This window comes from Urocampus carinirostris, chromosome 12 (genome assembly GCF_059441175.1).
Source record: "Urocampus carinirostris isolate Australia breed hairy pipefish chromosome 12, RoL_Ucar_1.0, whole genome shotgun sequence".
Taxonomy (NCBI): Eukaryota; Metazoa; Chordata; class Actinopteri; order Syngnathiformes; family Syngnathidae; genus Urocampus; species Urocampus carinirostris.
In genome coordinates, this window is record NC_142360.1 from 41,576,845 (window position 1) to 41,591,888 (window position 15,044).

At 45.7% G+C, this 15,044-nt stretch overlaps 1 protein-coding gene across 1 annotated transcript; it reads right to left on the reverse strand.

The window, feature by feature from the left end:
* Positions 1-686: 686 nt before the first annotated feature.
* On the reverse strand, positions 687-14,921 carry sgta (small glutamine rich tetratricopeptide repeat co-chaperone alpha). The gene is made up of 13 exons (XM_088350423.1): positions 14,779-14,921; positions 12,398-12,540; positions 11,157-11,266; positions 9,370-9,451; positions 8,406-8,505; positions 8,233-8,337; positions 6,570-6,711; positions 6,440-6,502; positions 5,410-5,447; positions 5,167-5,349; positions 3,589-3,711; positions 863-893; positions 687-831 (listed from the first exon to the last, which is right to left on the reverse strand). Exons 2-11 carry the CDS (start codon positions 12,498-12,500, stop codon positions 3,606-3,608), a joined length of 1,032 nt encoding a protein of 343 aa, XP_088206549.1. The 5' UTR covers positions 12,501-12,540; positions 14,779-14,921; the 3' UTR covers positions 687-831; positions 863-893; positions 3,589-3,605.
* Between the last annotated feature and the right edge of the window lie 123 nt (positions 14,922-15,044).

Sequence of the window (15,044 nt, forward strand, 5' to 3'; positions counted from 1 at the left end):
TATATTATTTATAATACTGAAAAATGTACTTCATTATTTAGTCATGAGTGTGTTTTGCAGGGGTTCCCTGAATAAAATATTATTATAAGACATTTGTCAAATACAAAACCATCTGAGCTTTTTTGTCGTCGACTTGGAAAAACCACCTCAAAAGAGTCTTTACGTTTACCGTTATTGACACACGAGTCTCTCAAAGGGAGCCGGCGAACCGTAAAGCGGAGGGAAGCCTTCTCCCGACGGTGGGGAGCCGGCTCCCTTCTCCAAAAATCCAGCTCGGAGAGTCGTTGCGTTGACCGCAGACGTCGCTCTTTCGGAGGGAAGCGTCGAAAACATGGCTCAAACGACTTTGGATCTACTTTTTGGGGCAGCTCGTACACCTTGAAGAATTCACTTTTGGGCGGCTGGAAAATAGTGACATCCCGCCCCGCGTGAACCGAGCCCCCTCGCCTGAACGTCACCAAAAGGACTCCGACTCCGCGCCGGTTTTACTGCAACCAAACGGTGACTCAAAACAATCATTTCCCCACTATGAGGCGTCTCGCCGAGTGTTACGCGCTCTCCCATAAAGCCAATTGAGAAGATGAAGCGTCATTTCGCCAAAGTCCATGTTTTTCCATCGCTCGGAAGGGGTTTCTACGCCGGCCGGAGACCCTCCCGCTCCCGAAACAAAGAGTCGAAATGAAAAAGCCCTTTCACGCTTTGGCGTTCCTCAAGAAGGAATTTATTTGAAAGCCAGTGCCAAAAGGATCCGTCCGGTCGCCCAAAACGGGGGACTGACCTCGGCGCTTCCTCCAGGGGAGCCCGCTTCCGATGGCCGGGGTCGTCCCCCGAGCCGCCGCCGCCGCCGCCGAAAGGAGGCCGCGCCGGCTCCTGCGCTCAACGTCGCCCCCTGCCTGCCAAAAACACAACGACAGGGCTCTCAGAGTGGAGGCCGGGGGCGCCTTAATATCCCGGGCAAAAGGGACAGCGTGTACCATTTGCCCCACTACCCAAAAGGCGGAGACTCAAAGGGACCAAAGTTACTTTTGAAAAGACAAGAAAGGGAAACATGTACAAAAAAACGATAAGAGAAAAATGATGAGAGAAAATGAAAAAGAGAAACAAAAAGTAAAAGTCAAGCAAAAAAAAAAATTGCTTCATTTTTTTGTTTTTGTCCATTTTTTCAAAACCTTTCTTCCTTTCCTGTTTATTTTGCTCCATTTTACTTTTTTGCTTTCTTTCCCCCTACTTCTTTTCACAATCTTGTTTTCCTTTTTTCCCCCCATTATTTCTTCATCTCTATTCTTCATTCCTTTTTTTTTTGTCTTTCCTTGAGGAACATGGGAAATAACAGGCTGCTTTTGCTCCTTTTTATTCGGCATAGTTTGCGGTCCTCCTTGGACTCTGAAAACCGGCTCCCATTTGTCACCTCGGGGTCAATTCTCACACTCCTTGGCGTACACCGGTGTTTTGTTTTGTGAGACCTTGTCTAATGTGCCGCTGGAATTTGCCCAATTTAAACTTTCCCAAAAAAATCAGGCCATTATTCGATATTTTTGTTATCTTTAGACGAGAAACTGTAATAGTCATCCGTATCAGTAGGTGGCAGTAGATTTTTCTATACTAATTATCTTTGCATAAGGTAGCACGGTACATTTAATAACTTCATTTGTTTAACAAAGCGGTTTAAGATTGCACTGTACAAAATAACATAAAGCACATCATTCTTTTTTATTTGAAGTATTATTTTCTTTTGATATACTAATCTGAGGTGACATAACTTTGACGTAACTACATTTTCAACTGACTTTTTTTTATAAATAAAAGTGTAGCTTGGTTCAAAAAGGCTTGAAAAACACTGGCGTACACGTCCATTCAAAGGTTTGGGCTCATTGGGAAATCGGACGGTTGAAGAAAAAGCAGCCATTTTCACACGAATGCAAGAACAAATTTAAGTGACGATATTTTAGTTGCAATATCTACGAAGGTGATTTATAGAGGCCCATTTCCCGTCCCGATCCAAGACGACCCCAAAGTCAATTGAATGCTCTCCTTGGAAAATATGGCCGTTTTTGCTCTCTTTTGAAAGGGAACTCTCCACATGTTGTCCTCACAGCAAGTGCTATGAGCACAGAGTCAGCCAAAATAGGTTTAGGCATTTCCAAAAGTGGCCATTTAAAGAGGACCAGTTTACAACCCTAAAACTTTTGTAAATATGTATTTGACTTTAGCCAATTTTCTAGACATTGTGGGAGAGTCGTAAATGTTTGACTTCTCTTTCCAACTACGACTGTGCACACTCGCACAGGCGAATCGCGCATAAATTGGATCCCAAATGGCATTAAACACGCACGTTTTTGGCTCTAATTAGAAAAGAATCCAGTCAAATTGCTTACGATTTCATCGGCTAACCAGTTGGTTACTACTGGCTGAAGATTTTTAAAGCCAAAGAATGTCATGTGTGTATTTATTTAAATACAGGCCATATTAGAAATTGTCTGTTAATTTTTAAAGGGGAATGAGGGTGCGAAACAAATTGATGACGAAAAAGATCATAAAACGATGCGGGAATGCTATCAGACTGATTTTTTTTGTATCGCATTTTCGTCGGTTTGAGTCCATATGTGACACGGTCGGGATTCTACGAAATGTCCTGGAAGTAACCGGAGCATTTTTGTAAAAAAAAATAGTTTCGGGAGCGGAATACGACGCGCATTTAGAGTTTTCGGGTATTTCGTTTGAGACGGTTTGTGTCGTTTCTGTGACCGGTCCATTTTGAATTTGAGAAGTCTGCACTTTCCAACCGTATGTGACGTGGTACAGACTCCACTTTGTTTCTCAAGAGTCTGACGGCAGAACTGGGGAGCTTTTGGAAAAAATGTATCACGCATTACCATAAAAATGCCTCAAGAACGTTCTCTGAATGTAGCAGATATCTGCCAGTTTTGACTGAGGATCCATGATGTTGTGTCAACATCCTTTCTCTTTCTTGATTTCCATTTCCAAAACTCCGGAGAGTGCTTCGTTTGACAATCGGACCAAAATGGGATTTCAAAGAGAAAATTCAATCGACATTTTTCAAAATATTGCTTCTAATTCATGCGGTTTGTGGGTTTTTTTTGGTCAAATGGGTTTTTAATTTGATATCAATGGGAATTCAAAAAAAGGTTTTGCATTGAACTTGCCATCAGCTGTAGGAACTCCGATATTGAAGATTGGTTGAAAGACAGAGGCCGCGGGCCAGTAAAAATGGGATCCGGGGCCGGACTTTGGACACGGCCGGCTTAGTCGATGAATTCAAGCGTGACGTTTTTGAAAATGGATTTTGCGGTTTTCGACCGCTGTGCCGCGACACACGAGTGTGCCGTGAGAGATGATCTCATGTCACTTTTTGATATTTCATCAAACATTTACGAATTGTTTTCTGCAAATATGATGTCATTGTCAAGCGTCTGTGCTGTAAAAACCGGGGGTATTAGAAATTCCGTTGTAATTAAACAAAGTGTTCTGTGTCATTTTAGACAATTTTTGGGTTAGTGGTGTGTTTCCAGTGTAAAAAAAAAAGGGCAGGTGGGTGAGGGTGCGGGCGGAGTCACCGGGCAGAGTTACCTTGGCGGGCGTCACGGCTACTCTTCGTTGCCGGCGCTGGGCGTGCGATTGCGGAGTTGACTTCGGATTTGCTCGATCAGTTCCGGATTCTCTTGCTGCATCTGCTGGGCGAAATGCTGGCCTCTGAAAAGAGGAAAAAGGCCGCGCCGTGAATAAAAATCAGCCAAAACAAAACACGATGGAAAAATTGGTGCGGCGACGACAAACGTCGTGTCGGAGAAAAATGAAGCTACTAAAAGCAGGCACGGCAAACGCTACGTCTACAAAAATCAATGTGAGAAAAGTTGTCGCCAAAAAGAAAGATGAAAATTGGCACCTTCGACAACAAAAAGTAACCTAAAAAAAGGTCAACAGGAAAAAAGTTGGTGCCAATGGGACGCCCAAAAAATAAACTGCAAAAGCTTGTGCCAAGAACAACAAACGTTCCTCTCTTAAAAAATCATGTTTAAAAAAAGTTTAAAGGAAAATACAACAAAAGTGACCCTTTTAAGACAGGGCTTGGGAACCTTTTTGATCCATCCATGATCTGCACCGCTTATCCTCAGTAGGTTCGCGGGGGTGCCGGAGCCCATCATCCCAGCTCTCTTCGGGCAGTGGGCAGGGGACACCCTCAACTGGTTCCCAGTCAGTAGCGGGGCATACAGGGACAGACAATTCGCCCGCTCATTCCCACCTAGGGACAATTTGAACCGGCCAATCAACCTGACAAGGCATGTTTTTGGAATATGGGAGAAAACCGGACTGCCCGTGAGAAACCCACGCAAGCACAGGGAGAACATGCAAACTCCACACCGGAGGTTTGATCTCATGAGCCTTTTTGACCCATTCCATATATTTGAAGACAGAATTCAGCAAAACTGCCAAACCCCGCTCTCCAGACAAAAGTTTGTTCATCCCCTCATATTCAACTGTGTGACGTTAGATGATTTGATATAAAATGATCAAATAGGAGCCAGAGCGTTCTTATCTACAAATATACCGCTTTAAAGCCGTCCTCCTCAAGCAATTACTAAAGATCGTCGAGGCATATTGTTTGACCGTCGTTCGGTTTCAAAGCAAACTGCGAGCAGAGTTCTTCTGTAAAAATGTCACCAAATACTGCAAACAAAAAGTTTAGGACCGTTTTCTTTCGGCGCAGCGGGGAGCACGCTGTGTGTACATCGCTCCGTTCACTCCTACTGCTCACCCGATGCGATTGTTCTGTGTGCTTGGCGAGCGTTTGTGGGTAATAAGTTTGTTCTGTGGGTTTTTATGACCACGAGTCTCGTCAGTAAACGTCAAATATTTCTATAAAGGATTTCATAAGCTTTCAACAGGCCAAAATGACACCGCGACCGTAGTAAAACAGTGTCCTATATACACGTTTAAAGTACCTTTGGCTATGCTCGCACCAAACCAGAATAGAGAATGAGCACAAGTAGGACTTTATCACCGGGCCATAAATATGGTTCCTCGACCCCCGCTCTAGGAAAAAGGCAAACGTTCTATCGAAAAAAATAAAAAGACATAAAATGGCTGAAATAAAAGTTGTCCCCGAAAAAATAACAAACACGATCGGATAGGAACGGGCACACGTACACCTGGAAAATCCGGGCCCAGTTTTCGGGCCCCGAGGCTTCGGCACCTGACCACGGGGCCGTTCCCGGGGCTCCGCCCGCTTCGGCGGCCGGGGCTCCGCCTCCTCCCGCCGTAGCGCCGACCCCCGGCGGCGCCGCCGCTCCTCCGCCGGCGTTGAATTGTCCGGACATCATTCCCGACATCCTGCCAAAACGCAGCTGCTGTGACGCCGCCCGGAGACAAAACGCGCGCGCGCACACTTACATCTGCTGGACCTGAGGGTTGGTGATCATGGTCGACGCCTGCCAAAGACAAAAAGGTGTCACGGATCTCGCTGCGGCCATTCGGACTCTTTTTCGAGAAGCGTCTCTTGTTGTTTTTTTTTCCGTTATACTCATAACAATGAAACACGACGCGCAATTCATTTTAGAGGCGTCGTGTAGCCTTTGCGATAAAAGCCATTATTTCGTCCGTGGAGGGCGAACCTTGAACCGGTGAAACATCATTGGCGACTTCAGGGTCCGGCAACACAAAATCCTTCAATACAGTAGGTCTCAAATGGAGTACACCCCTTACATTTCTGCAGAAATGTCATGATTATGTTTAAGAGAACGTCACTGAAGAAACATGACTTTGACACAATTCAAGAAGTCTGCCCACTAAGGCCATGGCTAACTGTGGTCTGATGAGACCAAGATGAAACGACTTTGCTCAGATGTTTACTTTATGTCAACATGCAGTATAGTATGTTTACAAAGGAACTGGAAGCCGGATTTCTTCTTCAGGGGGCAAGCCGGGTGATCTCTCACAGCGCCATAAAGTGGCAGAAAGGAGTACTACGGTACTGTCCCGTACTCGGAAAAAGATGCCCGCGATACAAAATCGAACTTACAACGATGTGCGGATATTTTTCCACGTCCCGAAAAAAATGTTCTCATCTGCCGTTTTGCGTGAGTCGAATGGTCGTAAGTAGGGAAGCGTCTGTACATTAAGGGCTATACAAATAAACATGACTATCTTGATTTATATCGTTTGGTAGACCCGAGATATTAAGTTGGCATGCCTGTTCCCGAGGCTTAGTTTAAAACAGTGCGGGGGTACATTGCATCTATCGATCAATCGATATAGAGATGAGAGATGAGAAAGAGAGATAGATAAAATCGCCCCGTCGAATAAATAAAAAAAGACGATATCGTTATCCGTTAAGTTCCCAAATATCGGTGCTGATAATCGTCCTGCCCGATAATCCGTCGCCCTCTCATGTGGATGGCAAATAGTGTTGCGAAGAACCCACCATATTCATGAAACCGGGATTGCTGAGCAGTCCCACCAAGTCCACGCCGCCCATTCCCGCCGTCTGAGGACAAAAAGTAAGGGTGAAAACGCCGGCGAGAACGGAACTTAGGGGGCGCGCGGAGCCTCACGTTGGCGGGACTGGCGGCGGCCATCTTGTCCTCGGCGATCTTCAAGTTGGCCTTGTAGGTGTCGTTGTCCGGGTCCAGTTCTAGAGCTTTCTTGTAGAAGGCCACCGCCTCAGAGTGCTTGTTGAGGCTCGCCAAAGCCAACCTGCACAGAAACACGCTCAGAACCGGGACAGCGCGGCGGACCGGAATCCCAACGACATTGTTGTGCGCCGTCGCGTTTTGAAAGGGAACGCTCTCGATGTTTTGCGCCCTCTGCAAGTAGATAGATACTTGATTCATCCCCATAGAGAAATTCAGACTTCCAGCAGTATCCCTTTGTTGTTTATTAACAGATTGACAGGATGGCCTCGGGGTGCCGTGTTGTCGTTTAGCCCCAGCGGAGTGGATGACGTCACACGCTAGTCCAAAAGTTCCACGTCCCTGCAGCCGATGGAAATCTTGGTGCCCAGGGTGACACCGCCTCCTGTTCACCTAGATAGCGAGTCCGCCTCCTCTCTGCTTCCCGCAGGCTAAAGTGTCTCTGTCTGCCCAAACAGCGCCACGTTTCCATAAAACACAGCAAACTGCCCCCCCTATACGCTTGGATGTTTTTCACCAGCACAGCCAGTTCCTCGCTCTTATTTGGTACCATGATTACGGACGGTACCGAAGACTTATAACGCCGCTAGCCGCTTAGCCTTCACCTTAGCTCTGGCTCAGCATCCACGATAGGGCCCCCTCATCACGCTGGCACGAATTCTTCAGGGCAAGGAGTTGATTCTTGCATTTTTGTGCGTTAAAACCCATAACCATAGGATAGAAAGTCATCCAAAGTTTGGTTGTCAAACGGGATGATAGAAGCAGACACTTAAAACAAGAAATTACAAAAAGAGTGAAATAACACGGAGCTGCTGGAAAGGCTGCCGCTTGCGGCGGCGCCGCTTTGATAAGTACGACTTATATGAAGTCCTCCAAGTTGGAACCCGCAGAAATAGAAGGTTGAAATGAGCACGGCGTGGGCATCTTAGCTGGAAAACAGGTGAGACGATCGCTTGAAGCCTTACCTGAAAAACGAAACATTGCATCGGAGACATTTTCCCAAAAGTGGTTGTTTGGACCACACGTAAAACGGATCCCGATGGGCATCGCGCCCGTTTATTTTCCGGGATCACGCTTCTCAGCCTGTCTGGTAAGGGCGACGCTGACGTTTCTGTGACGAGTCCGTTACAAAATCTTGCCGTTCGCGATACGATTTGGAAGCCTTGCTAAAATGGGTCTCTGACGTCTATAGCCGTCAATGGCAGCCGCAAAGAAGTGTCTTAATCGAGGCACAATGTGACATTTCCCCGCTGGTTTTTTTTTTTATGTAAGAAACGGACGTGAAAGAGTTCATTTTTATGGCTTAAAATCCGGTGCGGCTTGTACAAAAACAAAGTTGAGTTTCATCCTGAAATTCAGGCGTGCGGCTTTTAATCGGGTGCGCTTTGTGGTTCAAAATTGACAGCCAATGAGATTGTCTTTTTACTTATGAGCCGCATTCAACCTCTTTATTAGCATCCCTCAGAACCGCAAAGCATCCAAGCTTTGGTGAACTTTGACCTGTAAGCGGAATAAGAGCGAGGGAGTTCTCCGACAGAGTACAATTTTTTTCAGCGGCGGTCGCCCGAAAAACGGCGGCGCTCACCCCATCCTGCCGTAAGCTTTGCTGTAGTCGGGGTCGATGGCGATGGCGCGCTCGCAGTCTTGCACGGCTCCGGCGTAGTTGCCCGTCTTGCTCAGTGCCGCCGCCCTGCAGCCACAGCCAAGGTTAACGCCCGACATCGGGACCTTTTCCCGACGGCGTCGCTCGGAACCGACCGGTTGCAATAGTAAACGGCGTTTTGCGGGTTGAGGGCGATGGCCCCCGAGTAAAACTCCACGGCGGCGGCGTAGTTCTCCACCTTCATCTGGTCGTTGCCTGCGGGGGGGACAGCAGACGGTGTCGGTAATGACCAGACGCTAGACCGACCCGCCGCGATAGCACAAATAAGAACAATCGAGTTCAACATACTCGAGGTCTCGTTTGGGGAAACTAGAGTACGTTTCTTTAATCGCTTATTGTTCCAAAACTGAGAGAGAGAGAGAGAGCGCGTTCGATTGAGGGATAGGATAGTCACTTGATATCAATTTATGGTGAACAAAATATTGAAAGTACAGTTGCAGATTTCTACTGGACAGCTTGTGAGAGTTTTCTTGATGTGACACTGCAGCGTTAAACGCACTTTACACCGTTTACGTTTGTTGAGTGAAAATACTTCATTGTAGGGTAGCATATGGCTACTTGAGCAGTGGTCCGACTACAGATTGCGATTCATTCTATAGCGGGGCTCTTAAACTTGCAACCCACAGGATGAGTTTGAGGCCCCGACCTTAATATGACAGTTAAAGGGACTGTCTATATTATTTTCCCTCTACAATTACAGTAGACTATTTCTACTTGACCAGTTGTCTAGGCTTGAGAGAGTTAGATCTCATTGATTAAACTTACTTTATTTGTGTTGCACTTGGATAAATATGAACACAGCTACCCGTCCGTTCTTCTCTATTCGACAAACTCAAAAACTGCTCAGAACATTTCATATTCTTAGACCTACAACAAATTCTTCTGAAAGAAACAGAAATAATTCCTTTCCCTGGTGACTAGTTCCATTGACTGTGGAGTCATTCGGTAACTTATAGGAAGAAGTAGCGAGTAACTAGAACTAATGACTTTAGGAAAGGTGCCCGACACGGACGACGAATCAGCACGCGGCGTCGCCCGCGTCGGTGACATTTTGCCTACCGTCCGTCTTCAGTCTCTCCGCCTCCGCTCGCTGCTCTTCGGTGACGGCGGCTTCTGTGTTGTTGTTGTTCACCTGCGACTCCTACACGCCAGAAAAAGAAAACGGTTGAGGGTGCCAGCGGCCAAAATGTGGCTGCGACCACTTGTCGCTAAAATCTATTCATATCTATTATTAAAAACGTTGGCAACAAATTAGATCATCTATTGGTTGTATCAAGTGAGCCACCGAGTAGTGCACACAGTGCAATTGTGAGGCTAAAAGTGGTAGTACCACTCGGGTCCAGCAGACAGCGCCTAAACGAGTTTAAGGCCTTCATTTTTTAGTGAACATTATTTCATTACAAACAAAATTGGTCTGAAAGTTTTCTACTTTTTACGGTTTGTCTCATGAAATCAAGTGAACAATTTTCAAAGGAACAGAAAAAAGAAATAAGAATAATGACAGGTTTAACTCACCACAAGGAGCAGACTCTTAAGCATATTCTACATCATTTTCCTGATGGGAAGGTTTGATTGGAATCGACCACATTTCGAAAAGTCAGTTGTCATTTTTGGGGACTTAAATTGTTGCTGCACATAAAATGAAATGTATTGCTCTTTCTTTTCTTGTATCCTAAGTCCAAACATAATGATATCTTTGGATACGGCGTACAGCATATTCATTTCTATGGGTTTTTTTCTTTATCGTCAAGTTAATTGAGAAACACTTGGATTTGTTTCAATGGTTAATTTTCGGTTGTTTTGTGCACTATTTTTCAATCTTTTCAAACTTTAATATTTGAATAAAGAGGAGGAAATTCAAAATGCACTTAAGAAATCCAATTCATCGATTGATCCGCAGGTGTGGGCCAAGGTTTTTAATTTGCAGTGCAAGACGGCACCCAGAGAAGCGCGAGAGAAAAATCAACTGCAGTTTGAAATACAGTACGTCTGCTTGATAATGATAAAGACGGGCGCCACTCGCAAAGCAAACGGTGCTATATTACTTTATTTATCTCTATCTATCTATAAATCTATATTAAAGATATATAATTTTTTTGTATGTCTTCCACTCTGTCTTTACCTCTCTGTCCCTTCTTTGCTCTTTCACACTATCTTTTCTCTCCGTCTGTCTGTCTCTTCTCATCTCATCAGCTACACCGCTTATCCTCAGTAGGGTCGCGGGGGTGCTGGAGCCCATCCCAGCAATCATCAGGCAATGGGCAGGGGACACCCTGAACTGTTGCCAGCCAATCGCAGGGCACACAGGGACAGACAACTCGCTCGCTCATTCATACCTAGGGACAATTTGGACCGCCCAATTAACCTGAAATGCATGTTTTTGGAATGTGGGACAAAACCAGAGTGCCCGGAGGAAACCCACGCAAGCACGGGGAGAACATACAAACTCCACACAGGAAGTCTGGAGCTGGATTTGAACCCACGCAGGAGGTTCCCAAGACATGAACTGTGCCGCACACGCGCTGCCCACGTCTGTCTCTTCTATCCTTTCAATATCTCTCTACGTTCTATCTCTTGTTACTCCCTTTCTTCCTCTACGTCTCTCTTGTGTTTTTCTCTCTCTCTTGCACTACTTTTTTCTCCTTTATGTTTTCTCTTAACTTCCTATTTTTTTCCTGTTCTTTCTTTCTTTCTCTCTCTCTAGTCCCGCCCCCGAGAGAATGTTTTTTTTTTGTAGCATGTGGCCCCCGAGCTAAAATGAGTTGGACACCCCCGGATCAATCGGAGAAGTCATCGAGCGATTCGTTGAATGTTAGTCGCGGCCCCGGCGGCGTCCCCCTTCTCACCGAAGTCCGCCGAGTGGCGGAGGCGAAGATCTCCGGCAGGGTGGCGGACACGGCTAAGCTCTCGTCGTCGGACGAGATTTCGAAGGCCGTCTCCAGACATTGGACGGCCACTGCGAAGACAAACGCTTGAGGAAACAGAAACTGAAAGACACTTCAGGACGTTTCTTGCTACGGATGAAAGCAGCCTCTACGGGATATGTCTCACACAGGACAGAAGCGGACGCTTGTGGACAGTTTCGCCAAAGACTAAAGAAGTCGCTTAAGGATGTTTCTCACCAAGGACTGATGTGGACATTAAAGGATGCATCTTTCTAAGGACAGGAGCGACCGCTTGAGGACAGTCCCCTAACGAGGACAGAGAGGCCAAGTGGAGGACACGTTGCACTAAGGATAGAATGGACTGCTTAAGGAGACATCTTGCAAAAGACTGAAGCCGGCGCTCGAGGATGCGTCATGCCAAGAACGGAAGTGGGCACTGATGGACATGTTTCGCTAAGGACAGACGTGGCCATTAAAGAATGCATCTTTCTATGGACAGAAGCGACCGCTTGAGGACAGTTTCCTGACAAGGACGGTGAGGCCAAGTGGATGACTTGCTGCACTAAGGATAGAATGGACTGCTTAAGGAGACATCTTGCAAAAGACTGTAGCCGGCGCTCGAGGACGCGTCATGCCAAGAACGGAAGCGGGCGCTGATGAACACGTCTCGCTAAGGACAGACATGACCATTAAAGAATGCATCTTTCTATGGACAGAAGTGACCGCTTTAGGACAGTTGGACATGTTGCACTAAGGATAGAATGGACAGCTTAAGGACACGTCTTGCAAAAGACAGAAGCGGGCGCACAAGGACGCGTCTTGCCAAGGACGAAAGCAGGCGCTGATGGACACGTCTCGCTAAGGACCGACGTGGCCAATCGAAGATGTGCCTCACTATGGACAGACGTTGCAGCTCGAGGACACATCTCGCTAAGGGCGGACGTGGCCGTTTAAGGACCCGTCTCTCTAAGGACAGACGAGGCCACTTGAGGAGGCGGCTCGCTAACGCATCTTGCCAATAACGGACGTGGCGATCCGAGGACGTTTCTTGTCAAGGAAAGAAACGGCCGCTACAGACGAGAGAGCTATGGCTACAGAGAGAAATGTCTGTTTGAGATGGCGCCTGGTTAAGGAAGTAAGCGTCCGCTCGAGGACACAACTGGCTAAGGAGGGACACCTAGGACGCGTCGGCGCCCACTGACCTTCCAGGCTCTCCTGCGCCCCCGACGACAGCTGTCCGGAGCGCATCTCCTGGTGCAGGAATCGGATGATGGCCGAGGCCAAACGCTTGTGGTCGCTGCTCATGGCGGCGCAGGCCGACGCCGCACCACGTCCGATTTTGCGGCTAGCGGAGAAACAAAGACAAATCTTGGTCCACCTCAACAGATATGTGTAAATGGCCTGGGAAAAGCTTTTGATTTATTTGGCATTATTATTTTGTTGTATTTTGCTTTTGAGTGAAATGACATCACCTGATCATCTACATGACAATTATACAATCATTACATTTGGACCAAACAATTCTTGAAAACCCCAGGGTGAATTATTTGACCACTAGAGGGCGCTGTTGTCTAATGATTTCTTAGTAACAGATCCAGAGAGCCAAGAAGAAATCTGCATGTTTGAGAGCGTTTTCCAGTAGGCCCCAAGCGCTGCGGATCCGATCTGCAACCTCAGTGGAAATGTTTAAATCTAAACTTAAAACTCACTTCTACTCCATTGCATACGAATAACCTACTCCTCTTGTCGGTTGAAAATAGTTTGTGTAATATAGTGTAACAATCTGTGAAGCCCTTTGAGACTCTTCGTGATTTAGGGCTATACAAATAAAAATGACTTGACTTGACTTGCCCTCAGGTTCGATCTGCAACCTCAGTGGAAGTGTTTAAATGAGCGATGCGCTCCTCTGATTTTTTTCCCTGAAGCGTGTGGAAAACATTTCAGATGAGTGATTTAAATGAGTGATGTGCTCCTCTGATTTTTTTTTCCCTTAAGCATGAGGAGAGCATTTCAGATGAGTGGTTCATGAAACGCGAGTTGAGGTGTGTGTTGAGGACCTAAGCGGGGACATTTAAAAACCCACAAAGCGGATGTACGACGTGACTGATTCGGGGAAAGATTTCCCAGCTTTGAGTGTGGTTTCAATTAAAAGCGGTAAAGAAACGTCCCCAGAGTTGAAAGTCCGCTTTGGTATTGGAAATCAAAGAAATATGCACTTCCAATTCTTTAAAAACTTGCCATCAAACACCTATGCACCCCTGCTTCATCTGTACTATGTGGACAAGTTTTTTTTTCACAAGCAGGAGAAATTCTCTGCAAAAAAAAAAACCCACAAGGTTCCAAAAACTTTGGAACAAAGATTGTTTTTTATATAAAAATGAACATGCATATTATTTGACCTCCTTGTTTCACTTTTTACTTGTTGCATAAGTACAGAGTAACTCAGAACAATTCATGTTACACTCTTACTCTGTTACTCTCTTTATACGGTTTTTAACTATATTTTTGTTTTCAGATCGGTCCGTTCTCAAGGTTTCTTCATTTTCCTCGTGTTGAGGTTTTTGAGTTTCTCCTTGCCCTCATGTAGGTTTAAGATCAGGGGATGGTGCTATAATAAGTATGTGCAGTTCTTTGAGACTCTTTGTGATGAAGGGCCATACAAATAGACTAGGACAGGACTAGATCATATTTTACAAGCCACGGCTTATTGACTCATTTTCTGTCAACACGATGTGGGGTCGTCGAGGCAATGAACTATCTCAAAGCCTCTACGTGTGTGAGTGGAGCATTTTCCTGTAGGGCTTCACTGCTCACTGGGGCTTCATTTTGCTATCACGGGTTTAAACAAATCTCTTTTCAAAACATACATATTCAATAGCTAAAAAACGGCGTTGAACACAGGAGGCCGTCGAGCGGACTTTGTGTTATTAGCTGTGTTTCATGTCGATGATGTGTGTGTGTCATGTCTGTTAAGCCCTTTGAGACTTCTTGCGAAAAAGTCGAGTCAAGTCATATTTATTTGTGACACCCTTAATCACAAAGTATCAAAGGGCTGAACAGATCAAAGACTATTGCAAACGATTACAGACTATTATGACACCATCCCTTCATCTAAAACCTACATTAGGGCAAATAATACACACGTTATCGACATCAAATATAGATTTTCCATATGCTATAGAGTAGAAGTGTGTTTTAAGCTTAGATGTGAACATTTACACTGGAGGTTGCAGATCGAATCTCAGGGGGAAGAGTATTCCACAGCACCGGGGCCCGAATGGAGAACCTGCGGATCTCTTCTTGGCTCTTGGGACCACAAATAAACAGGACTTGACTTTAAGACAGCAACAGGCAAAGTCTCCAATAATCTAAAGTCAACGTTGCAAAGTAGGCCATATTTTGTCAGAAGACTGTCGAACACGTTACACTTGAAAAGGAAAATATGTGTTGTCATCATGTTGTCCAAGTAAGCTAGCAAGGCCAGGCGTGATGCTAACGGGCTAAACGGCCTGATTGGGTCCAATGAAGAAACACGACACCACAGCACTCATGTCAAAAACAAAAAGGACCTTTTGTCTCTTACCAAACTTGAGAAAACTCAGATACAGACGAGCTTGAAGGCCCCCACCAAGACAAAAAGTCGACTTTACGGTGTTGACAGGAGACGAAGAAGCGACGAGAAGCAAGCGGCGGTTTAACGTCGCCTGTTTATGACGTCACACAAAGCCTCCAGCCTTTGCCGGTTCACTATACAGTATTCTATTTTAAAAATAAAAATAAAATAAGAGGGATTTTTATAAACTTGTAATAACGTTCACTGTACAGTATTCTATTTTAAAAATAAAAATA

Excerpts from the sequence above, each read along its gene's own strand:
- sgta (XM_088350423.1), bottom strand. The coding sequence starts at position 12,500 with ATGAGCAGCGACCACAAGCGTTTGGCCTCGGCCATCATCCGATTCCTG. Across the intron at positions 9,452-11,156 it reads CCGCCACTCGGCGGACTTCG|GAGTCGCAGGTGAACAACAA; the intron begins GTGAGAAGGGGG and ends TCTGGCGTGTAG. Across the intron at positions 8,338-8,405 it reads GCCGTTTACTATTGCAACCG|GGCGGCGGCACTGAGCAAGA; the intron begins GTCGGTTCCGAG and ends CTGTGGCTGCAG.